At 43.2% G+C, this 27,308-nt stretch overlaps 1 protein-coding gene across 5 annotated transcripts in view; it reads left to right on the forward strand.

Moving 5' to 3' along the window:
- LOC138265246 (mucin-4-like) overlaps positions 1-27,308 on the forward strand; it is a 422,755-nt gene that overhangs the window by 79,165 nt on the left and 316,282 nt on the right. For all 5 annotated transcript variants that reach the window (XM_069212831.1, XM_069212835.1, XM_069212833.1 and 2 more), the window contains exons 27-30: positions 5,524-5,646; positions 9,671-9,795; positions 21,366-21,533; positions 24,956-25,135. In XM_069212831.1, the coding sequence (XP_069068932.1) occupies positions 5,524-5,646; positions 9,671-9,795; positions 21,366-21,533; positions 24,956-25,135 (596 nt within the window). The remainder of the gene's footprint in view (positions 1-5,523; positions 5,647-9,670; positions 9,796-21,365; positions 21,534-24,955; positions 25,136-27,308) is intronic.

Raw genomic sequence — 27,308 nt, forward strand, 5'->3', positions numbered from 1 at the left:
CAATTAAGATCTCTGACTTTCTATATTATTATCACAGATAGTTGTTTTTCATTCTCCACTTTTTCTAACCCAAATCCCAACAAGATAGTAGCTTAAAATACCTATCATACATAGCATTATAGATGGGTAATTGTGAATAAAGGGACTTTTTGTCACTGTAAGGTTCGGAGTGATATAAAATAGACACCAAGCTCAAGTAATCTAGGGTGTAAGTCACAATCACAAGGGGAACAGCATCCCATTTATTCATAGCCATCCATCTTTGTTTTCATGTTAATTTCATGTTATGGCCCCTCTATTTAATCTACCCCTGCTGGCATCAGTAGGAGTTGATTACACAACATGGCCTCACCTGCATCCGCCTCATTTCTTATTGAACCTGATGTCCTGTCACCCATCACAACAACTTTTTGGATATCCCTTTACTCTAACACACACATTTCATAAATGGTACCTAGAATCCCACTAGTATCCTACCCACCCTCAAAGTATCCTGCACTCACAAAAATGTAAAAAGATACTTGGTCATCTGCCTCTAAATTCCACCACACTCAGCATTTACCGTCTGACCATAACTGAAAAAAAATTGCTGTTCTGCCATCAGACCACTTCACCCACTCTCCAGGTCCTCTCCACCAATCCACCCCAGCCAAATATAAAGAATATAATACCAGGCTACCTACAATCCACCTCCATCATCATCTGTGCCTTAATTCCATGCCAAAGATTGCTCTTCGGTGTCCATGGAACAGAGCAACACAGGCACTATGATATAAGGCTCTCAGGTTGATAACATAGAATTATAGCCCACTGTCTAGGGCTATAATAATCTTTAAATCCCTTTCCCTAATTTTAGGGCCTTGTCTCATGCTCAGGCCGATAAATCTGGTTCAGGGCCTTTAACAGCCAGTATAGTTTTTAGCAGCAGGCTATAATGTTATATTATGGACCAGACAAGCTATTACATAAGCTTCATTGCCCTTTACTCGGGTATTGACATACAGTGACCATCTTCTACTATAGGCGTTAACCACTGTGGGCCATAGGACCAGCAGGAGGGGAGGTGGTGAATACTCAAGAGGAAGTGAAATCTAGATTTGTGAAATTTTACTGCCAATTATAAACGGGATCCGAACTGACTAATACATTCCACGTTCAAGCCTACCTCCACTCTGTAGATATATCCACGACTGAGCCCCCACTACATCAGGAATAGGCAAACCTTGGAGTATAGAGGAGAAACATTGGTCAATGGCATTCATGGCATGTAATAAGACACCAGGGATAATTGGCTTGCCTCTACAATCTTGCACCGGATACAAAAGCCTGATAACTCAGAAGCTGCCAGAGGTGCTAAAGAAGGCCTGGGAGATGGGATGCCTAATGAAATCTATCAGGGAAGCACTGATAATGGGCCTACCTAAACAGGGTAGAGAAGTCTTGGATGTATGGTCATACAGACCATCGTCACTCCTGAACTTAGGTTACAAACTTCTGTGTAAGGTGCTTGCCACCGGATTGCTGCCAGCACTAGAAGGAATTGTCCATCAGGACCAAACTGGTTCATCCCAGGAAGAAACACACTCTCAATTATATGTAGACTTATTAATCTAATAGATGAGACAAAAAGAGCGAAGGACAAACTGTATCGCTGAACATTGAGTCAGCTTTTGAGGGTGGACATATCTCTTAGTTGTGATGGAGAGAATAGGGCTTGAACTGTGGTTTACTGGCTGAGTTCAACTATGGAATATGGGACCAATGGCCAGGATGTGCACGGTTAGGGCCAACTCTGATAAATTTGAGATAAGAAGGGGCACCAGACAAGGATCACAAGCTCTTGGTGCATGGCCCTTATGCTGAACGTCAGGAGTGAAAACTAGACACCTTAAAATTTCTGGGAGCCCAAATTTATCATGAAGAGGAAGACTTGGATGGTGTAATACAGTCCGGGCAGGATCTAAGGCACAGCAATAGTTACCGTTCTGCTTGGGGCTACCACGATCGCCGATGAGCTATGTAGCAGTAGCAAAAATGCTGCTGTTGGCGCAACTGCTTTATCACTTTGCTGCCTTCAATGTCTACCTGGGTAGTCCTTTCTTCTCTGATTTAGATAGCTTACTATCTGACTTCATGTGGGGTACTGGTAGGAAGAGAGTAGCACTGGCGACAGCACATTGCCCTTTGCTACAAGGAGGCCAGTCGGGCACCTAATTATGAAATATATTATGTAGCAGTGCAATTGCACTGTACAATGAGATGTCAGGGGTACTCCCCTCTTAGTGAGAGGACGCATGTGCATTTGAAAATGGGAGGGACACAGACTGTGTTTTTTTATATTATAGCATTTCATTATATGGTGCTCTTACAAACAACTTTGCTTTTGGCTGAGCGCTGCATAAGTACCTCTGATTTGCTGATTTGTGTTTTCCCATTAACATGTGGCTCAGCAATTTTTATAAGGAGATCCCTGTCCAGTTTTTAGTCCCCATAACCTTATCCTTTCTAATAACTAAGGATTTTGCTGTGGTTTTGGACTGATGACTGACTACAAGGGTTCTAACTCTAGGTGCTTTCAACCACACAAAACCCCACGTCCAGTGGAGCCGAATTGTGAGACATGGCCACATCATCACAATTCAATTCGTAGGTTAAAAAGACTGTTTGGATCTGATCTGGCCCGGATTGACCAGTCAGTGTGAGAGACTGTGCAGGTCAGATCATTTTAGAAGGACAGAAAGCTGCCTTTCCAATTGATATACTTTCCCATTGACTCCAAATGTGATCTCTTCTCAGGACTAGACAGGATGCGGGCTGGATCCAGAATTCTTTCTTACCAAAAGGAGATTGCCAGGGGCAGGTACTGGTGTACAATTTCAGTCACAGCTCTGGGCGACTCCACAGAAAGTGACACAGTTGGTTTAGTATAAAGCACCCTTAGAAAGGGTGAGACTAACAAACTGAAATAATTGTAGAATCTCCCAGTTCAGCACAGTCTCAGTCTGAATCTTTGCCTCAAGGCTGGATTGTTTCACTTCTCACCCTGTCCCAAAGATATACCTATGCAATCTACTCAATTTAGCAAGCGCTTGCCCTTAATGTAAGCCTAGTAGATGTTAGAGCTCACTCTTTAGGTGGAACCAACAGTCCTACTGAAAGGAATTAAGAATTTCTTTGTTTTCTAAGCAGGCATCACAGAAGGTCTCAACATGAATCACAACTCGAATAGGTAGCCTTTGTAAAGTAGTGGTGGTATTAATCAACCTAAACTGTATGCCCCTGAACTAAAACAGTGCCCTGGGAGAGGAAGAGGGAGAATTACATTTTCTTTTCTCTAGAAGAAGATTAAGCATAAAGTACTAGAATCCACCAGCTCAATCAATTGTCCTTAGGCACTTTTCAGCTCCTAATCAGTTCACCAGATTGGTGGCCCTCAGGCTTTGCGACTATGAACCACAAAAATGCACATCGGTCTCAAAACTGTTGTCCCTTGTTTAGTAGCAAACACAACCAAGCTCAGTCATGGAAGAAGTAGATTCTGCAGTCTTTTCATCATGTGCCAGTCTACCATCATGCCCACATTTGCTTGGATGTCATTTTGCATGTGGCCAGGAGACAAATTAATTCTCTATACAAGATGAGTGTCCCCAGTGTCCCTACCTTCTGCACGTTGTCAGCCATGGAGTCACTGATAAAGGTCCTGAGAATTGCCTCAGCAGTGCCTTACGTTCCTGATGGTAGGCAGGTGTCTGGGATGGAACAACTTGTACTCCCCGAACTAGCCATACTTTGAGTCTCAGTATAGCAGGCAGATGCCACTCTCTGTCCTCCACATTCTTCTCTGCAAACTCAGCTGTCATTGCCATCTCCAATAGGGAGGCTTCAGCCCATGTACATGGACCATCTGGTGGTTCAGAAACCAAGTCAAACAGATGGTCGACGTTACATATTATCCTTAGAATGGTGAAAGGACTGTTGCATTTGCCCCACAGAGTTTTATGACTGGCTTTGTGAACAGACTTCCTGCCCTTGCTGTAACCTGTAAGGCTTAATTGAGCTCTTGACCTTCAGTCATGTGCAAGAGTTGAAACTTTTTTTCCTAAGCCCAAGAACACAGTCCATCTCAGTATGGGATTGCCTTATCAACCTTTGACCCAAGGATGGGTTGTTTAAATAGTGTCAGAAGGCCTAACATGCATGTGCCTTTATCACACATGGCAATAGACAGAATTAACAGGATGATGTCACATATCCTCCTCCAGGGTAGTAGCAAAGCACCCATCATTGATTTGGCAGTTTTATGGTCCCTTTCACCTTTTATGGTCCCTTTTTAAAAATCTCAGGATGGAATGAAGTTGAGACATTTGATTCTGTGATATTGAATGTAGTACACTAGAGATAGCTTGAAAAAAGACTAAATATACCCACAGTTTTGATCCTAACTCTGCCAAAATGTAGGCCCACTACTCACTGTGGAACTTCAAATACTGTTACCACTACTGCTGTAGGAACAAGGGAAGAAGGCAGTAGCTCAGACTGCTGTAACACAAACAGATCTGAATACATTCCCCACCAGTCAGGCACCAAACCCCCTTTGCCCCTTCCACCACCCAGCTGTAAGTCTAGCTGCAAATGCTTAACCAGCCTCATGGGGAATTCTAGTCCAGACTAGGGTGTGGCCTGAAGCAGGGAAGCCCTGCACCCTACCAAAATCCTGTATAGGAGTACATACATCAAAACCTCATGTAAGCAATGCCTATCCCAGATCTTTTCTTAGCAACTTCCACCACACCCACAAAAAAAGTTAGTCCTGGGCACATGCATGGACTAGCTGAATGAAACCCCCATCACCCTTCATCACTTGAACAAGGATAGCTCTTACCCAATAGTAAAGCCAGAGGATGTGTGCCACCCCCACTCGCCTTCCTCCACCCACAGTACCACATGGGAAAGCAGATATTACTTCCTCCAGACTGCTTCTTCAAAAACCTGACCCTACAACCCTACCCAACTCAACTGGCCCCTCCCACTGTCTTGTTTGACCTCCGCTGAGCAAGCGATAAATCTCAGCAGATTCATCCTAAAAAATACACAATAGAGTACCTGGTATTCGTGGGTCCGGGTAGGTATTCCTCATTATGGGGACAAAATGTACAATTGCCCTATTTTGGTGTGGGAATACTGGCTAGAATCAGGGATTCTGGCCAGAGTATCCCTGCATTGTGACAAACTCTTGATCATGACTATCTATTTTTTTTATTGATTGAATACATGGAGCACAATCGATAGTCTTGTTATGAATTATAGGGTTGGGAGTTGAATAGTTCAAGATCTTGCTATAAGTTTAATTTTTGATTGGTGCATTTTGTATGGTTATTAGTATACCCACCTTGATGTTCCACTCCACTTGATTTGCACTGCTTTCACATTTTAAATAATGAACTAAACTAAGAGGTCTACTGAATCCAGGTTAATATTTGATGCAGCAAGCATATTAATTAACATTGTGATTTTTGTCATCAGATGTGAATGAATGCAGTATGGGTCTAAGCAGGTGCCATTCCAATGCAGTCTGTGCCAATACCGTGGGCTCTTACATCTGCACCTGCAATGCTGGCTACAAGGGCGATGGATTTTCATGTAGAGGTACGGTATATAGCTCTCTTTGGTCTTTACTCAAAAGGGCCACAAATTCCTCTATAGTTCAAAGGTGAAGGTACCCCATTCAGATGCCTAGTAGGAATAACATCTGCAAGTATAATTAACAGGGGAAAATACTGATTCTCATTGTGGTGTTGGTCAGGTCATTTTATGCAGCTCCTATACGTATGACTGTTACTACAAATGTGACAACAACTATTTTGAGAAATGTAATGTTGTAATACTGCAGTGTTACTACTGGGAACAAAATGCAATTCACAAACCTATGAGTACAAATCTCCATCTCTGCCTCTCCCATCTTTTCTATGGGGAGATTTCCATACATCAAAATTTACTACATAGCAGTAAATGTGGGATGGACTAGGGGGTGGTAGGAATATGGGAAATATCTACTACGAAAGGAGAGGATTTTAGGAAAAAAGTATGGAAGTATTTAGGGAAGGACAGGCTACTACAAATACACATCCACAAACATGTAACCAGATAATTCTCTTCCAGGGGATCCTCATCAATAGTCATAAGCACTGAATAGTCCCACCCATGTGCGGGGACCATGGTGCCGATATTAAATATTATCACCTAGTGGCGGTCGCCACTAGGTAGGCATATTTAGGACCATGTTCCAATATAAAAAGGGTTTCTTTGACCTGCCTATACCTTTGGCTCCATATGACAAATCTTAACGATATGTTAAAAAAAATAGTGTGCCAGTGATTCTTGTTGTGCACGGAAAGTTTCAGGGTGATCTGTGAAGATGGGGCTCAGAAAAAGGGGGAGGGTAAAAAAAAGTTGTGTTTCCCATGTTAATTCCCATAGAACCTTTAGACACGACTACAGCCCGAACCACTGGATGGAATTACACCAAATATGGCAGAAAGCTAGCTTTCAGTATGCAGATTGTGCTTTCACTTATTGGACGTTAATCCATCCAGCTCGGAAGAATCACTCTGCCACTGCCTCGTCATCAGTGCCTCCAGGTAAAGACAGCAAGCAGACGGACACTCCAGGTCAAAAGATGTGCAGCACATCCACCTCTTTCATAAAGGTGGCCACCGCCTCTGCTTTGCTAGGAAGGCATGATGAGTCACTCTGGGTCTAGCTTTTTAGGTTCACAGAGAAGCTCCTCCATGAGAGCGGCATAGTCTCCAACCAGGTTATTAGTGCAGCCGCAGATGCTTCACACCTGGTGGCACATTGATACTCCCACAGCATCTGTGTCAGAAGGTCGCCCTGGCTTTGCCTCACAGGACTGAAACCTAAGGCATAACACAAGATTCTCAACCTCCCATTCACTGGCAACTCACTGTTTGGCTCACATGCGGACGACGAAATGGCCAGGATGATGACGGATATGCTCAATCCTGTGAGTCTTGAGAAACAGAAGAAATTCTGAAGACGATACAAGCCTTATGATAAGGGATCTTATCACAGAGGACTCAAACCCCTCACTGGTTTATGCACCAGCAGCACCAAGCCCGATCCCGTTTTCATTGCTGCAGCCCAGCTCGAGGGAGAGGAACTCATTGTCAACAAGTGTCCTCTTCCAAAACACCAGCCAAGCAATGAGCCCTCGCTTTCCCCTTTTCTGTTACCTGCTCCTGTTGGGGGGGAGGGGCGTGAAGTATCATCAGGTACCTGGACGAATGGCGCTCCATCACAAACAACAAGTGGGTCTTGAATGTTGTTCAAAAGGGCTACTCACTTTGATTCAAGTTTCTTCCTCCCGCTGTCCCACCTACAAAAGCATCATGTCATCAGCGAGTCCTCCTGCAAGACGAAGTCACCAGTCTGCCACAAAAGAAGGCCATAGAGGAGGTTCCATTATCGCAAAGGGGACAGGAAATTTACTCCCACTATTTCGTAGTAAGGAAACAAAAGCCAAAACAGACTTCTGACCCATTACGGATTTAAGAACAAATTCATACTCAAAGAAAAATTCAGGACGGTGGCCTTTTACCAGATTTTTCCCCAACTCTATCAGGGGGAGTGGATGTGTTCCATTGACCTACAGGATGCCTGCTTCCATATTTGAATCACCATAGTGCATCAGAAGTTCCTATTCTTCAAAGTAGCATCCCAACACTACCAATACAAAGTACTACCATTCAGCCTGAAATCAGCACCTCGCACATTCTCGAAATGCATGGCCATAGTGGCAGAGTAACTGAAGAGGAAATGGATTTTTGTGTACCCCTACTTAGACAACTGGTTAATAAAAAGGTCCTCCCCGTCCCAGTAGGAAAGGCATTACCATACCTTCGGCAATACCCTACAAAACCTAGGTCTCCGAATCAGTTTCAGAAAATTGATACACACTCCATCCCAAACAATACACTACTTAGTCCTATCTCTGGACACAAAGCCTGCAAGAGTGTATCCTTCAGAGGAGATGTTATACTGAATCAGTCTGGAGTGTCACAATCTCCAGCACACCCGTCATCCGTCAGCCAGACAGGTGGCATCTCTTCTAGGATCGATAGCCTCTCACATTTTCATCATTCCACGTGCCAGGTTGCACAGGAATCCTCTGCAACAAACACTGGAGGATCAGTGGATTCAGTTATCAGACTGCTGGGAAAAGAAGCTGACCCCTCACAAGATGCGCTGCAATTGCTTTCTTGGTGGACTGACCATCAAAACCTACTGGTGGGAGTCCCTTTTCACCAGGACCCTCCGACACAAATTCATCATGGATGCCTCCCTTCAGGGGTGGGATGTCCACATGGGTCCCCTGTAAACCCAAGGATTGTGGTCAGACAAGGAACAGCAATATCACATCAACATGCTGGAGCTGAGGGCAGTCCATCTAGCCTGCAAGCCTTTTTATCCATCCACAACAACAGGCACTCTCCTGGTCCAAACAGACAACACAACCATGATGCATTACTTAAACAAACAAGGGGGACTCATTCTCGTTTCTTATCTTTGGAGGAGCAGACCATTTGGAACTGGCTAATAGCCAGGAAGTTAACTATTTGAACCATTCATCTGCCAGGAGTCCGAAACACCCAAGTGGACTCTCTCAGTCACAAATACCATGCCTGGATCCTAAACAGAGATGTCATACTAAACATTTTTCGGGAATGGGGGCTTCCACAAATAGACTTGTTTGCAGACAAAACCACCAAAAATGCCTAGACTATGCATCCAGTTTCTCCCGACCAGGATCAAAGGGCAAGAAAGACTTTTGAAAGACTGGTCAGGGAACTGTCACTACACGTTTCCCCCAACTCCGCTGACAGCAACAATAATGAACATGTTGTACAGATCGAGGACCAGGATGATCCTCGTAGCTCCAGAATGGTCTCACCAGCGGTGGATTCCAGATCTACTATACTGATCAGAAGGACTACAGAAGAGGTTGCCATGCAGACAGGATCTCCCTCTACAAGGTTGGAGGACAGATTACCCCATAAATTATGGCACGCATGACATAACTGATAATATTAATGCAATATTTGCATTAAGATTTTTTATGGAAAAACTGTGCATTGCAGGGGTGCGAGTTATAGTTACCTTAGTGCATGAGTTATAGTTACTTGACATAACTCTACCTATAACAGGTGAATTTCTAGGATTTGGTACGTTTAAAATGTGAGCCTAACTATAAAGTCCCTGGAACCTTTGTTTTTTTTAAGTTAATTTATATGTTTTTTTATTCTATTTCCTAAATATAATGTCTGTGTAACCTTTGTTTTTTTCAGTGACTCTCACTCTCTCTCTCTCTCTCTATATATATATATATATATATATATATATATATATATATATATATACCCTGTACATTAATTTATCATCATAAAACTACATATATAAAAATGTGTGCTCCACATGTTATGCTCAAGTTATGTTGCCTTCTCAACGTCAGTGTTTATTGACATTGTATATGAAATTCTTTTGTTGGTAAAACCACTGTAAGATGTCATAGTTACAACTGTTCATAAAGATCATTCATTTTGTAAATGATTCCCTCTATTCAATTTTAAAACTACCTCACTTTATTTTCCAGAGATTAGGCTCTTTGACTACAGTGGAGACTGGAGAGCAACACAGCTCAGGCAGGATTTCACTTCACAATTTATCAGCATCCCGATTGGATTCCCTTTCGACAAAGACTTCTACAATAGCCTTTACGTGAGTATCCTGAAATTCTTCAGCATCAGAATGGGCATCCCAGGACTCATTAGCTCCAGTGCAAGATTGCAGGATTAGACAATAAGGAACGAAGAGTGAGCTGCAATACAAGTGGGTTCAAGTTTCATAAATGTTAGACTCTGTGGCACTGTCTGGGGAGCACCTCCCTCCACTTGCGGAATGGCTCACCACAGTAGTAGACCATAGGACAAAGAAGCCACATGGAGATAAGGGTACATGGGGTTACTTTTTATCTTTCTCCTACTAGGACCTTCTCTAGTATCATACACAAACTGGCAGTGTAGCCAAACTAGCTATAGGAAAGAAAGGATCTTTGTTTGAGGGTACAGAGATTTCTTATTACACAAAGTATGTGAAAGTATCACAAGTCAGTTGGAAATCAATTCAGCCTAATATAGCATCAGTCAATGGTTTGCCCAGAAAAGTTACATTTTGAAAAAATTTCTAGAACACTCCTGCTGTTTGCAGTGATTATAAATATAACAGCAGACATATGCCTTCACTCTATCCTAAAACAGTCAAGTGCATATTACTTATTCTCTACATAAAATGTATCAAAATAGATTGTGCAAGAGAAAACTTTCAGCTGCTACACTCTGCCCTGTGTGCATTAAGATGATCACAAGAATAACCAAATAAGATCCAGATACATGTTTTACTTCGGAACATATCTGGCCAAAAGAGGGAATTGCCCATATTTTGAGCAGGTTTCATTGTTTTTTACTTCTCCGTGTTCCAAAACTATCTGTTGACAAAAAAAGGTTAGAACTGCCAAAAGACATTCTGTAAATGTAGCTTTAGTTGACTGAACCTAACATTTGTAGATGAATTTAAATGAAGCTGGGACATTTTCTACAAATTATTTTGATTTAGAATTAGACTATGGCTCTTCAATCAAACATTTTTATTTACTGTTTTAAACCGTGTTAAACAGTTTGGTCTCAAGTTGTTTTAATGTACTAAAATGTTGTATCTAGTATGTTAGTATCTAGAAAAGGGACTAAAATGTATTTGCTGGAGTTTTAAAGAACGGTGAGTAGTGTTACACAATTTTTCTAAATATTGATTTACTTAAATAAAATATGAACAGTGGTTAAAAACATTTATCAGGTTGGAATTGTTTGTTGGTAAAAGGCGACCAGAATGTTATATAAGAAGTTTAATCTTGTCAGAATTATTAGTTTAAATGATTTATGATGGGCTGAAGTATATAAGATAAAAAGTATATTTATTCTGTCTGACTAATTTAAAGGGGACTTCTCTGGTAACATAATTTGATAGTAGGAATAAGGTGGACAGTTGGCATGTTTCCAGATACCATATCCCCTAACATTGCAGATTAATTCAGTATGACAGACATGGTTATCTCTACTGGTAAACTGAAGCTTGAAGTAAACACAGATAGGGTTATCACCCCAAACTATGGATACACACTATTTGTATACAGTCCTCCGCAGGTCTTTTATATATCTGAGAGAGTCTTCTAGTCTCAGATTGTTACCTTAGAATTATCCCCAGATGACAGATTGGATCTGGAAAATCTTTAAAAGTATATACCTGAGTGCCAGTAGGTGGTGTAGTTCAGCTCCATGTCAGTGTCCACTTCCGTACTGGAACTGACATGTGTGGTGCCTAAATAGGTGCCATCCCCGACATATATTCTTTTCTTTCTAAACCAGTCAGCGAAAGAACTACCCCCAGTCAATTTTTGACAGACTTTTTTTTGACATTTTGTTTAAGATATTTTTCAAGACTTGTCTCCTGGTGTGCTAAGGATGTCCCCTAAAAAAACACAATGGAATACAAACCCTGTGGTGCCAGATGTCTATGATAGACCCACTCTCTGTCTGCGGTGCTTGGAGTGGGACTATGACTCCAAGACCTGCAAGGACTGCCCTACCACATGTCGTTACTGTTGTGGAAGCCCTCTTTGAATCTCCTTGCTACCTGACATCGGATGACCCCGTGACATTCAAGATCTCCATCATCACAGTCCAAGTCGTTGGGTGAATACAATAAAAAGAAGTCGTCAAAGAAGTCAAAGCCATTTTTGGCTGGTCCATATCCTTAGACGAGGCATGACAATGACAACACCATTTGAGCTCTCTTGCTCCACTGTGAAGCCTGTGCCTGGGTCCTCTCCGTACCTCCCAGAGTTTTTCCAGAGGCACCCCCGCACAACTCTTATGAGGCTATGCACCTTAAATATGGGTGGCCTGACCCCTCTGGCATGTGAAAGAGGTTTGGAAGGGTCCCATACTGGATTCTTGCCAGCAGGACCGTCCTCTAAGTCAGTTAGGCACAAGGATTGGCACAGTCCAATGCTGACTCTAGTGCCAGCCAGTACACACTTTCCGAGTCCGAGCCAGTGCCTTTTTCTTTTGATAGGCCTGGTGAGGGGGATGATTGGGAGTGGTGGGTGGACCCATGTGGATAACACAAACCCCTTGACGAACCACAGGAACTGGTAGGGTGCCAGTGGTTTGGACACCTCAGCAGACACTGGCTTGGTCTCTCCTCCTATTTTGACTATGGAGGAGAGAGCTTCTTTTGCAATAGTGGTGAGGAGGGTAGCTGAGATCCTGGACAGTCAGTTGCCTTCAATGGCAGTCAAAATAATCTTCTCGACAGAGGTGCTTCAATTGGGAGATGCCCTGTCTGATCCTTTGCTTCTGCATAATGAAGCCCTTACGGAGGTCCTGCTTGAGGCGGGTTCAGGTTTTGTACAGGGGGCTCCTGAGCACAAGACAATTGTTCTCCGTCATCATCCCTCTTCTGATGCAAGCCTTCACCTCCCAACCTAAACCTGACACATTCCCTACCATTCCACCGGCTAGGAATCCAAAAGATTGGACACTTTTAGCAAGAGCATGTTCTCTTCCACCGGCCTAGCACTGCGGTCGTAGGACACCACTACCCTTTTGGACCAAAAGACCCACAATGTGTGGGATTCGGCTTCACAGGTTCTGCCCATGATCTCAGAGGAGGCTTGAAAAATGCATACCCAAGCTATTGCCCACAGGCAACATGGAATAAAAATCACCATTCTGTGAGTTGGACACGACTAACTCGCTAGGCAGAGAGATGGTGTAATTAGTGCCGTACATTGTGGAGAACTACTAGCAATTGAGGGGATGTTCAGTTTCCCCTCATGGACATGTCTTATGACGCCTCTCGCCTTTTTCGCAATAAGGCAGACTCAAAGGAGCACTTTAGGTGCTTTAAACACAGTCGGGATATGGACAGGTCTTTAGATCTGTTCATGGCTCCTGCCAACCCCAGTGTGCATTTTGCTCTGTCCATGGCTACAGTAGGGATTACCACCTGCTTGCTTTAATGCCCGGCCACCAAAACCAACATGCTTCTTTGCCTTTTTGTCACTTTGAATGCAGTTCCTACATACCACATGGGACCGCCTGCCAAAGGTCAGGCTAGTCCGTCACAACCCAGTAGCCACAGCCTCCACACCCCTTTAGTTTGCCCTCATACCATCACAGGCACATAGTGGAAGGCCGAGCTTACCAACACCTGTCCCGCTAGCAGTCCATAACATCGGACAAGTGGGTACTCCAAATCATCTAGCGGGGTTACTTAATCCCTTTTTTAGTAACCCCACCACCTATGCCACCTTCTCACAACCAGCTGATGAAGGACTATCTTACTTTGCTCCATCAGAATGTGCTGGCTCTTTTAGCTAAAGGAGCCATTGAGAGAGTGCTGGTATCAGACTTAGATCATGGTTGTTATGCCTGCTACTTTTTGGTTCCCAAAAAGGACAGAGGCCTCAGCCTTATTCTAGACCTGCACCCTGTCAACTTCATCTTGAAAATGAGGTTGAAGATTCATACACTGCCTCAGAATTTGTCTGCCCTCAACCCTAGAGACTAGATGGTCACAGTGGGCTTGCAGGAGACCTACTTTCTGATCCCTGTCCCGCCTGCTTGCAGGCCTTACCTGCAATTCATGGTGGGTGACGAGAATTATCAGTTCACTGTGCTCCTCTTTGGCCTTACCAGTGCCTCTCGGGTGTTCACCAAGGTGATGGCGGTGGTTGCAGTACACTTGCAGAGATCAGGGGTTCTAGTCTTCCTCGACTCCGACTGGCTGTCGAAGGCAGGCTCCCCTCAGGCAGTCAGCTCCCACTTCCAGACTAGGCAATCCTCCTGCTCTACCTGCGGTTCACTATCAAAGTCACACCTGACTCCTTCTCAGACTCCCTCTTTCATTGGAGCTGTTCTGGACATGGTGCAGTTTGGGCCTATCCTTTGGAACGACGAGTTCAGGATATTTAGGCTATGATTCCAATGTTTCAGCCTCTATCCCCGGTTTCGGACAGAATGACTGAGGCAGTTAGGTCTCATGGTCTGCTGGTAGTGATGCATGCCTGTTGGCAAATGCGGGCTCTGCAGTGGAACCTGAAATACTAGTGGGAGCAGCATCAGGGGAATCTCTCTGACCTGTGGCAGATTTCAGAGAAAACTGCAAAAGACCTGCAGTTATGGCTAACAAACAATGGCAGTCCCCATCCCCTGCCCAGGTAGAGCTGACTTTGGTAACAAATGCCTCACTCCCTGGCTGGCGGGGTCATCTTGGAGATGTGCAGTTCAGAGGATTCTACTCTCCAGTGGAGTCTGGGTTCCACATCAACTTGTTGGAGCTACAGGAGAACTGACTAGCAATGGATACCTTTCTTCTTTCGATTAAGGAAAGGCTGGTGCAGGTGTTCACTGTCAACACCACTGCCATGTGGTACTGCAACAAACAGGGAAGTGGGGCTGTGGACCTTATGTCAAGAGACCCTGTGTTTCTGGACATGGCTGGAACGTTAGGTCATTTCCCTGGCAGTTCAACATGTGGCAGGCTCTCTGATCACTAAGGCAAGTGAACTCAGTCATTGATGCTTATTGGATCCTGAATTGTGTCTCCATCCAGAGGAGTTGCACGGTTTCTTCTGAGACTGGGGAGAATCTGGTTAGATATGTTTGCCACTGCTGAATGTTGGCAATTCTACATGCTGGAGTTTCCAAGGCCACTCTTGCTCAGAGAGGCATTTAATCTCAAGTGGAGCTCAGGCCTTCTGTGTGCCTTTCTGCCAGTACCACTTCTGCCCAGAGTTCTCAAGAAGATCAGGAATGTCCTGGCTCAAGTCATTCCTTAGGTTCTGGATTGAGTGCAGAGAGCTTGATATCCTGAACTCCTGAGCATGAGCACTGGTCATTTGATCAGGCTGCCAACTCAGGGAGAAATCTTCTGTCACAGCAGCAGGGAAGGATGCTGGACTTGAACATGCAAATGCTCATGTTTCATGCTTAGAGATTAGGCTGTGGCAGTTGACAGCTTTAGAACTTCCCCTCAAAGCCTCCAATATTACTCTGGCAGCCAGGTGTCCCTCCACCAAGTATATGCCTGGCATTGGGAACAATTTGTGATAAGTTGTGACTCCTAGAGGTGACCCTCTTTCTGCAGCCTTATTGCAAGTTTGTTATTTCCATTTTCTCTTGCCCAGCAGGAATCTGCTTTGGTCACTGTCAAATGTTATCTTTCAGCCATTTCTGCTTTCTTGTGGTTGTCAGACCAACCTTCTTTGTTCAAGTTACCCACTGCAATGCATTTTCTAAAGGGACTCCAACACCTATTACCTCCTCAGAGACTGCCTCCTCTGAGCATAAAACACCATCTATTAGGGCTGGAGATCACCCACATACATTCTCCTTAGAACCGTCGACAACAAGGCATAAAACTCATGCCAAAGCCCTTTCAACAGCAATCGAGGATTCATAATCTAATGAAACTGGCTACAGCGAGGTTTGACCTACCAATTTCGATTAAGCAGTCCGACTGCTTCCTATATGATTTTAAAGAGCAGATAAGAAATCAGTCCATATCATGCCAATTATAGAATATCTATGGGGAGCTGTGGATAATGATTACGAAGAACCTGGCAACATTGGCAGCGGTTTTACCACATACTGACAAGAAATACAAGGCCCCAGAAGATTCTCCTGCTTGCCTCACAGGACATCCAAAACCAGATTCTGTTATTTCACAAGTGGTAAAGTGTCGCTCTAAAAATCCTTCCACTTCCATCTCAGCTCCACCAGACAAGGAAGGCAGGTGCTTGGACAACATAGGGAAGAGATTCTCCACCATGTCTACCATCACAGTTCGTGCAACCAATTTTCTCTCTGTCTTAGGCCACTACAATAGGCGGATGTGGTCAGTCGATGCCCTCATTGACCTAGTGCCTAAAGACAAAAAAAAACAGAGGCAAGGAAGAACTTACAAGAAGGTGAGTGCATGTCTTATGAGATAATAGACTGTGTTATGTACATAGCCTCAACTGGATTTTGGCAGGAGCAGCAGTGTTGTGATGGCAAGGCTGGCACAAAGCAACACGCTTCCAGACAGGAGTTTAATCCAAGATCCTGGATCTGACCTACAATAGGCAAACAATGTTAAGCAAACATGCAGATGATGCGCTTTTGACCATCAAGACAGACACCGTTATGGCTAAATCCGTTGCCATCTAACAGTTTAGAAAGTTTTAAGGGGCACAAGGAGGAGGTTTTTTGACCTACAGAGGAGAATACCAATGCTTCCAATACCAGCAGCCCTTCAGATCACAGTATAGACCTGCCTATCAGCAACAGCCCTACTGTCCACCACCCACTGCGGTATGCGGTATGCACAAAACAGTGTCCTCAACAGAAACAACCCAGACAGACTAGTAACACTGGTCACAAACTGACCTCTTTCAGGTGCCGGCAACCCCCACCTCTTTTCATCCCATGAGTGCAAACATTTCAAACTACCGCCATCAACAGAGACAAATAACTTCAGACAGGTGGGTATTGGATCTCCTCACCTATGTATGTCACCAGGAGTTTATCAAGAGACCGCCAAACTATCCACCAAGGGGAGGCACGCTCTCTCATCTTCACTTACTGAAAAAAGAAGCCCTTATCCTGCTCACCAAGGGAGCAATATAAAAAAAAAAAGAATTCCCAGAAAGGCATGGGTTTCCACTCATGAAAAAGGAATCACAGGAATGGAGACCCATCCGAGACCTCAGGAAGTTGTACACATCTCTACCAAAACAATCCTTTTGCATGGTCACTCTCTCACACATCCTGCAACTCCTAAACCACAGAAACTATGGGCCTGATTACAACTTTGGAGGAGGGTGTTAATCCGTCCCAAATGTGACGGATATACCACCCGCCGTATTACGAGTCCATTATATCCTATGGAACTCGTAATACGGTGGGTAGGATATCCGTCACATTTGGGACGGATTAACACCCTCCTCCAAAGTTGTAATCAGGCCCTATATGTCAACTCTCAACCTACAGGATGTATATGTCTACATCCACATACATCCCAAGCATCACTAATATCTTTCCTGCACCATAGCTGGCACCCATTACCTGTTCAGAGTCCTTCCATTTAGCTTCAAGTCAGCTCCCTGCATTTTCACCATATGGCTTGCCCCAGTAGCAGCTGTTCTCAGAAAAGAAGGTGATCTGGTATTCTCCTACCTGGACGGCTGGCTGCAAAAAGCCCAGACACCTTTGCAAGCATCCAAGGCTACAGAGGCTTGCAGCACAGTTTCACAAACTGGGTCTCACAGTTAATCAACAGAAGTCATCAGCTATTCAAACACAAAGGATAATGTTTCTGGGCTTCACCCTGAATACCATCCAAGACAAAGCTTTTCTCTCCCAGGACAGACAACAAAGGCTACAACATCTGACTATCAAAATCCCCAGAAAAAAGTCTGTTTCAGTCAGTCTGTACAAGTCCCTGCTGGTCATGATCTCCTTCGCAATCAATCTAGTCCCTTTGCGTGCCTTAAAATGAGACGATTAAAGGAGGACCTACAAAAACAGATGGTAGGGTCTTTCGAGGACCTAATCAGTATCACACTAAGGATGTTAGAAACACTAGCATGGTGGTCCTAGGTCTCTCATCTCTAGAAGGGCCTCGTTTTTTGACTCTAATACCTACCTCTGTCATCAGTACAGATGCCTCCCTACAAGACCTGTAGATTCAAGGAAAATTGTCTACCCTCCAAAAGACCACTGGTAAAAAACATGCATATAGACTTCCTGGAGCGCAAGGCTATCTTTCTCACTCTCCAGGCTTTCCTACCACAGATACCAGGTTCTTCAATGCTGGTACGCACAGACAATACAATCAGCATACACTATATCAACAAGCAAGGTGGTACAAGACCGCTGACGTTCTCCCAGGAAGACCAAGAAATCTGGGGCTGGGTAGCAACACACAAGGTCACTCTCAGGGCCAAGCATGTATCTGGAACAAACATCTTGGCGGACACACTCAGCAGAACCAAGGACAGTTACCACAACTGGGAACTGAATCAGTCGCAGCTGGATAGAATATTCTGGCTTTGGGGCAAACCGGCATCAGATTTCTTAATGACAAACAGGACAACAAATTCCAGTTCTACTTAAGTCGGCACCCACTCCCAGGGTCGTGGGGAATGCCTTTTTGATCAGGTGGTCCAGGATCTATGCATACACCTTTCCCCTCATCGCTCTCATACCGAAGGTTCTCAGCAAGATGAAAGATGTTGCCTTATCCTTATTCCTCCCAGGTGGCCCAGGCAAAATTGGTTCACAGGGCTTTATCTCCTGTTGCAGTCTGCGCCCATTCACCTTCTGACCACGGGCACACTACTGATGGTGAACCAATCCAGGACCTACATTTAGACCCAGATTCTCCCCACTTACGTGCATGGCTCCTGAATTCCATGAGTTCCAGTATATGAATATCCCCCAAAACGGCAGGGATATCCTCTCAAAAACAAGAGCAGACTGCACCACCACGACATACAAACTAAAATGGAAACTGTTCTGCTTATGGTGTCAGCAATCCAACCTGCATCCTTTAGAAGCATCACCAGAGCAGATCCTACCTTATTTTCTCTCTCTTGCTTGTTCATGGTTGGTTCATGCATCTATGAAGGTACACCTCACTGCAATATCAAGATATAGACGCTCCTCAAACCCTCTCCCACTGTGTTCAACAAGGATCATCAAGCAATTCATGAAGGGATTGTTTAGGGTTTTCCCTCCGATATGAGCTCCTCCCCCGGAATGGCACCTCAATGTAGTTCTCTCGCAACTTATCAAAACTCCGTTCAAACCCAATCACAAAGCGGACCATCAATTTCTCCCTTGGAAGGTAGCTGTACTGTTGGCGCTGAAGTGAGCTATAAAAGAGTTAGTGAGATACAAGCTTTCACAATGTAGGAATCTTTTTACGGTTTACAGAGGATTATGTAATCCTTAGGATTTATCCAAAATTAATTCCCAAGGTTCCATCACAGTTTAATCTCAATGAACCAATCATACTACAAACCTTTTTCCCAAATCCGGTATCTACAGCAGAAAGATATTTGCATATGCTTGACCTTAAAAGAGGTCTTAAATGGCACCTGCATCGCATCAAACAGATTCAGGAAACTGAGAAACTCTTTTGCCATCTATTTCAATATGGTGAACCTGTTACTTTGGATACTTAGTTTCGTGTGTATATAAGTATATCTATCGATCTATCTATATATATATATAAACACATTCTCATATACAGCAGACAATCACATAACTATGTTTAAGTATTTATATGAGACTAGATAACGCTGTTAGCCACCATCCTCAAATGGTATTCAAATCACAAACTGTGCAACTACAATAACTGCTTGCTGTTCTCATTCAAGCATGTGAATCTATGAAAGATCCAATACTGGAGAAGAAAATGAGTTACTTACCTGTGACTGTAGTTCTCCAATATTAGCATCTTTAATAGATTCATGAGTGACCCATCCTCCTCCCCTTAAAGGCTCCCCTTATGTCCTCTTGGTATATATCTCACTTGTGCTAGAAAATCTGAGAGACTGGAGCTTCTGTGATGAGGGTTTTAAAGGGTGCTGTTGCCTGATTGGCTGAACTTTGAGTCTTCTAATGATGTGAATAAGCTGTGTAAGTGAACGCACTTTGACATTGACTTATATGCAAATTTTCATTACTGCTGTTTGATTTTACCCTGGGACTCCCACTTCAACAACAGGGAATGATTTAAGCATATTAATCTATACAAGATACCAATATTGGAGAACTGTAGTCACATTGGAGTAACTCATTTTCCCCTCAATGCTGAAAATACCGTGCAGATGGCCTGTACTCACCTGGGTCTGCAGCGATTACTCATCAACTTTGTCAATTACATGCAGGAACTAGGCCTTTTAGTGTTTTAGGCAAAACTTTTATAATGCAATGTGGGTGGAGGTCTTTTAAGTGCTGTGATATAATGATTGGGGGCAGGAAGATCAATTTTACTTCTTTTTCATACATGAGCATTTTGAAGAGGACGGATCACGGAAACAGGCTATTAATACGAGGAAATCACATTTTATGAAAACCACCACAGTGTTGACTAACTTTACATTTAAATTTGGCAAGAAGCCCCCTAATGTTAACCATCTATAAAGCGACGTGTCTGTTGACAGCTCTATAAGGGGCGGGAGTCTTGGGATATACCAGCAGCCAAATCCTACAACTGGTGGAAAATGCCTCTTTTAGGAATCTCCTTTCTGTCCACAGGAGTTGTTCGTCTTTCGTCTGCCACTTTGAACTCTGGGCCTCCTTTTGACGGATATGGCAGAATTCAGCCAATCCTTCTCTGTCACAAGATTTGGTCCTCTGAGTATACCAGGCTTAATCGTGAGGTTATTAGAGATTGTCTTAAATTTTCTTCTTCAAATTTCTTGGTTAAAATATATCAGACACGTCTGTCTAAACCTTGGTCCTTCTGAAAATTTTGACCTACCTGAAACACTGCAGTACACTAGCAGAAAATAATTAAAAAGGGGGTGTCCCACACTGCTGGAGGACCGAAGATTGCCCAAAGAATTGTTAAAGCGTAGTGTTTTTAAAACGCAAACTATGATGGTCACTTAGATTATTCAACCATATCTTAGGTTTGTGCACAACGCCCGACATAGGTATGTTTAACTAGCTTTAGACTGGATATATTCCATCACTTGACCAGCGTTTTAACAAAAGATTAGTCTGCAGCATTAGAAAAATGCCCATGCGATAATTTGTCAGACCAAACCACAATGCATAATGTTTTCTTCTGTAAATTGTATACAGCTTTGAGGAAGCATTTAATATCACCTATGTTGAGAGAACAACATTTTGTACTGCATATTTGTACTGCATATTTGTTTCTGCAATCGTTACCTCCTCTACCTATTTGCAGCATCATGGCAAATTACTTATGGGTGGTGAGAAATTGCAGGAAATCCTTGAACATTTACAATGATTTTGCTATGCTTAGATTAACTTGTACTGTTTGCACTTGCTGAGTATAACATAATTTTAGCACATTTTTTTTAATGTCTTTTTTTATCATATTATGTATTGTGTTTGTATGCTTTTGAGTCGTGTGGCTATAAGATGTTATGAGCAAAAAGACAAATAATATTCAATTCATTTTTTCTTCTTCTTCATTCCTCCTAGTTCACTGACAATGGTGTGATTGTATTTCAACGTAACCGCTACGAACCATCTTACACCTTTAGAAATCCATATGTATTCTTCAAGACAGACTTCTCTACTCCACCCATGATTGCAGCTTTCTGGGCTGATGCTGACTTCTCTGCTGGAGGTGGACAACTTTACTACAGGGTGAGCTCTGCTGAGATCCCATCTTCACCTTTGCTGTGTAGCGAGATTTTGAAATATAGGGAGGTGGAGATAGTGGAAGAGTGTCGGAGAGAGTGTCGGAGAGAGTGTGAGCGGGAGGCAACGAAAAAAAGAAAATGAATGAATGAGGGGCAGGTGGATTGGGACTGGAGTAAAAGAAGTGTAAAACAGCAAGGGAATTGCATTCCAGAAATACAGATAAATATTAATTTATGAGGCACAAGGATGAAAGGACTGGCTGATTCACAGGTCTGATGGTACAATTTCTGTTTACCAGTAAGGTGATAATAAATCCTCTGCTACACAGACGCCTCTTCCCATAACAGCAAAGACATCTCCAAAAGACTGTCTTTCTCTACCTCGGGATTAGCCAGTTTGATGGTAAATAGTCTGGTTGAAATTCTATTAATGTGACTGACGGGTAGCAGAACTCCCACCTCCAGCTCTGGGCACCAATCATGTACCCCAAACTGTAAGTACCTTATTAATGTCCAGATGTGGTGGTGTTTCCAAGTGTATTACGGATGCAATACAGTGAATGTTTCTCCACCATGTGAATGGTGGTCTTCTATCGACTTATTTCAGCCACACATATGCTGGGTAACTATAACATATATTATCACTTGCCTTCTGCTCCGAACACCATCTTTTACCAAATGGCCACACTTTACTAGAAATTAGCTGCATTCACTGTCCATATGCATCTCCCCCATGTGTATATTAGTGGCCTCTTCATTGGTTACCAGACATACCTCTTGAAAACACTAGCTTCACACTGACTTCTATGAGTTTTTACAGGCCATGTTCCTTCTTTAAGCATACAACAGCTATTTTTATTTATTTAAATGTAGTTATATAGTGCACAAATACCTATTAGGCCACCCTACCGTAGGAAAATAATAATCCAATTTTTTACTGAGGCATTACAGGACAAAGAGCCATGTTTTTACCAGCTTTCTAAAGCAAGAGGATTATCAGCCACACTTAAGAAAAGCGGTAGAGAATTTGACTGCCTACCCACTATGGACCGCATCACGAGTAGCCCGTAAAAGTCTCTGACTCCTCACCACCCCTGGATTTGCTGTTACGAGGGATGCAAGTAATGTTCGAGGGAGGAAAGGGATTATCAGCATTTGTGGAATCACAAGTGGAGATCTGACTTACTGTGCCAATTACTGCCTGTTTTTCCTAAGTAGTCCACACAAGACTTCACTTTCTTAAAGCAGGTGAATTCATTGGGTGGAAAGCACTGAGCAATGGAGATGGTGCTGAACTTATAATTCCAATGGACCCCATAAATGCCATTTCCGGGCCCACCAGAATTGAAGGGCCACTTATAATGAGGACCTAAGACTTCCTCTGAAAGAACTACAGACTTTAGGAACAGAAACCACTTGTGCAGAAGACATGCGTAATGTCCTCATGCTGTTCTGCTTCCCTCCTGTGGTTTCACATTTATCTCCACAACTAGAATGCTCTATAGTTAAGCTAACAAAATTAATGTCACAATAATGGAGTGGGAGCGGACAGCAATGTTTAGGAGAATGATATGTCTATGTCAGCAGAACCATCACTTTGAGTATTCCACACTTACCATTCTATCACTCACCTGCTCAGTCATCTACAGTTTTAAGAAAGTACAGCTATAGTCAAGCCTGTCATCAGTTATCCAACTTCTTTTTTCTGCAGTCCCTATTGAGGTGAGACATGAGTCTTCATCAATATTCTATTTCATGTTAGTCTCTGGCTCTCTGTTTTGGGGCTCCTTGTGTCCCTGCATGATTCTTTTCTATAAAGCACTCAACACCTGACCAGATAAATAGGAACATCCCTCCTATGGCCTTCACATATAGTCATATTTGTTATGTTTGCAACACCTTGAATGATTGGCTGTTCTGCATTCTCTAGAAAATTCTCACTATTTATTTTGTATTATGTTACGTTCACACACGCCTTACCTCCACTCTATCAGGAGACGGCTCCGTAAGTTAAATGTTGGCTTCTAGCATATGCGGTCACATGTGGGTGACAAGCACAAATCCTGCTATGCAGGCCTCCATCCTTCTGAGGCCGGTATATAGACCACCATTAAAGTGGGCAATAGAAACACCAGTCGTTTACCGTGCAGCGCTAATGCACAAATGGAGGCAGTTACTAAAGTTGTATAACACATTTCTACCAAGCAGAGCGGCCACTATGCTCCGGCTCCTGCATCAGCAGTAGGGATTGTGAGTGCCTAGCTACACCATCTAGTGACAAAAGAGCAAAATACATGGGCGTGGAGAGAAAATTAGAAAATTAAAATACAGACACAGCACGTGAAAATCCTGTTGCTCAGGCGCAGGTCCTGAACATAGTGGCTCGTCAGATCCAAAATGTACCTTACTTATGAAGCCTAGCCCATGTGTATCTACAATGCCACCCGAATTGTCATTAGAGCTTTCATGTGTAAAGTGGTGACCACAGTACTGGGGTGTATTGCATTGTGGGATTTTCACTGGAAGTCATAAATGCTTAAATATTTCCCCAGAGCTTGTGCGGACCGTGGACACAAACAGCAGATTTTCATGGGAACAGCATAAAAAATGTATATTCAATTGAAGAGACTTCTGAGAGTCTTCCGCCCAACCCTAGCATCAACTTGGAAGTCCATGTCTAAACAACAGGGTTTAGTGAATGTATGAATAGATTTTCATATTGCAGCTTTACACACGTCTGCAGTGGGAGCATGTGTAATCTATACAGTGGTGGCAGTTTCCTCCTTGTGAAATGAGATTTAGGTTTCCCTGGTAATGTCTTGTTCGAAAGTTGGTAACATTGTAAAATAAAAGCTGCTACCCATCTAACAATGGATTGTTTTGAAGTGGCTAGCCCTTGTCTAATGTGTCCATAAATGAACAAGTGTTGTTGGGTCTTTCTAATGTCCTTTGTTTTATCTAAATAAAAACGTAATACCCTACTAATATCAAGTGAGGGCAGTGACCTCCAGGATTATGGACATACGTTTGGGTCACAGATTAGCAATATGTGCAGAGAAAACAAAAAGCGTGTGTAAGAGAATATGTCAGGGACCAGAGGAAGGAGGAGAAGGTATGTAAGGAGAAAACAAGGATGGATGAGGGAGGAACAGGAAAAGCAATGGAGTGAGTGAGGGAGATTGTCAATTTGGAGGATGCCCAGATTTGTGATGCTTGAAAAACCATAGCTGATGTACTACACATCAGGGACAGACAAGGTGGTACCCGGAGCTCGTGGACATGCTCTTGCTTTTTCAAGTGCTCATCATGAATATTGACTGATGGAAACAATATAAGTGGAGAAGGTGCTATGAAGTGAATCGCCATATGGGTGACAAGGATGATGTCTGAGGGTGAAGATTAACCACATTTCTCTGGTTTTCTCAGGTTTTTGACTTCCAAAGAAATCCTTCCACCACTGACTTCAAATCCAGCCTTGAGGCATCTATTTCAACATACTTCAAAACACTGGACACACCATTCAGTGCCCTCTGGGCCATCAGAATCACCTGGGAGCAGGTGCTACCCTTCCCTGCCAGGGACTTCTCACGTGAGCAGGGGCCAAATGTGAGTTTCACAGCTGAGCGGTTGGAAGAGCAGAGATTAATGACTGCTATTTGTAGAGGGTGAAAGAAACGTTCTGGGTGACTTGATAATAGATTCATGATAAACTACAGATCATCACCTAAAATGCATTTTATTTTTAGATTGTCTGTGATATTGTTAATAATTAGAATGCTTCAACATCTTTCTTGCTTTTGTGTATAAATACATAAACTTAATTTTAAATATTTTTGAGTGAGAATGTAGTGTTTATCAGGGCCAATATGTGCCTCAATAAATAAGCTGTAATATGCATAGGTATATAATGCACATTTTTCATGCTAGCCCACTTTCATGTTATCAACCCTTGTTCTTTAGTGTGTCCGATATCCTTTATGTTCATGTGATGCATGTAACATTTCCCAGTCTCCAGCGACACACAGTTTACAGGCAATATGGCCATGTATTCAATATTTCCATCCCAGCATTTCCCATTATCTCCATTGCACTGGTATGTGAACCATTTACCCATCACCCACCTATTATTTGTCTTTCTTCCTCCTGCCCACCTCCATGTGCCCAATATCCACTCACCCTCCTGCATCTGCCCCATTTCCCCTCACCCTGCTGAATGTGTCAAACTTTTTCAGCACCCCCTGCCTTTGCATCCTCACATTCTTACATGAACTAAATTTCCCCAAGTTACCTTTCGCCCTTCTACATATGGCCACTGTCACATCTGTTCAGTTCCTCCTTAACTTCTTCTAAAAAGATTATATATGTTACATTTGCGGTGCACTCTTTTGTCATTATGTGATGCAACTTATGGCACCATTGCAGATGCAGCAGTGTAACTCAACACAGAAACTGTGGGACAGATTTCATTAGCACTTTCAAGCTGCTCTCTTTTTGATCATTCATGGAAGCCTCGGTCCTACAGGTTTCCTCCTCAGGATGTTCTTGGTGGACCCCATCCTACCAAGCCATAAGAGTAGTGGCCAACTCCAACACAAAGACATCACTGTTTAGAAGACAGTAATTGGAAAGTTACTCTCGCACATCCACTGTCAGACTGTCAAAAGTGCCTCACAATCCAATATCTAAAACCAGTCTAGGGGCAGTTTCCATCCCTTTCATGGGCTATGTGACCTGCCAGATTAAGATGGACGCGGTTTCCAGCAGTAATGTAAAAAATGCTTTGTCAGTGTGAAATGCCTGTACATGGGTTATGCATAACAACCATAGCTGCAGTGGGCCTGGCACCGAGATAATATTAGCAAGATGTCTCCCCAATATCCGTTCATGAGTTCTGCAAATGCACACGTTTTTGGCATGAATACACACTTTTAAGTTTTAGTATACATGCATTAATTCAAACAAGCAAAAGCTTCTAATTTATTAGACTGGGCTGCACACAGGAGAACTACTTATGGGTAACTGGAGAGCTACCACTAGCTCACAAACTACAAGGTGGAGAAGCTTGCCCCAATGGGTACTTACCTTGCATTCCTGCCAATAAAGGGAAAGGGGCAACCACAAACTGCTAATGCATATTAAAGAGGAAGTAGGCCAAACTGTCTGAGTGTTTCCAATTTCCAGATACGGCCATACAGATGTGGATTGTGCTGTACACATCTTAGGCACCTTGAGTGGGGATAAGCTGTCTCAGGCACATCTGGAAGCACATCTGCCCAGGCACTCAAACCAGTTCAGAGCGGTCTTTGATTTTCTGACATGTATCTTGCCGAGAAGTAGGCTGCATCCAAAAACCATGCCAGAGTGATACTGCTGTGGGATCTCTGAGGCTAAATTCAATGTGCATCTTCATGCACATGGAAGCTGAAATGCACACTCACACCACACAAAGCCAGAGTTGATCCTGTGCAAGCAACTGCATAAAATACATGTAAGGAATTTGGTTATTATATGAGGGGGGTAACTACTCACATGATGTAATAAACACCATCCTTATCATTATGAACCAATAAATCACTCAATTTCCTGAGTACAACCCACTGGGAGCTACAGCACAGAACATACAAGCCTAAATTAGGGAAACCTGTCGATCAGTTACGCAATAGCAAAATAGTAATAAAGTCAAAACGCAACACACATTTCCAAACCGAATTAAATAAATAGAAAAAATTAATATATAATATGACACCAAAATTGCTACATCCGATGAGGGGAACCTCTA

The sequence above is a fragment of the Pleurodeles waltl genome, chromosome 11 (genome assembly GCF_031143425.1).
Source record: "Pleurodeles waltl isolate 20211129_DDA chromosome 11, aPleWal1.hap1.20221129, whole genome shotgun sequence".
NCBI lineage: Eukaryota > Metazoa > Chordata > Amphibia > Caudata > Salamandridae > Pleurodeles > Pleurodeles waltl.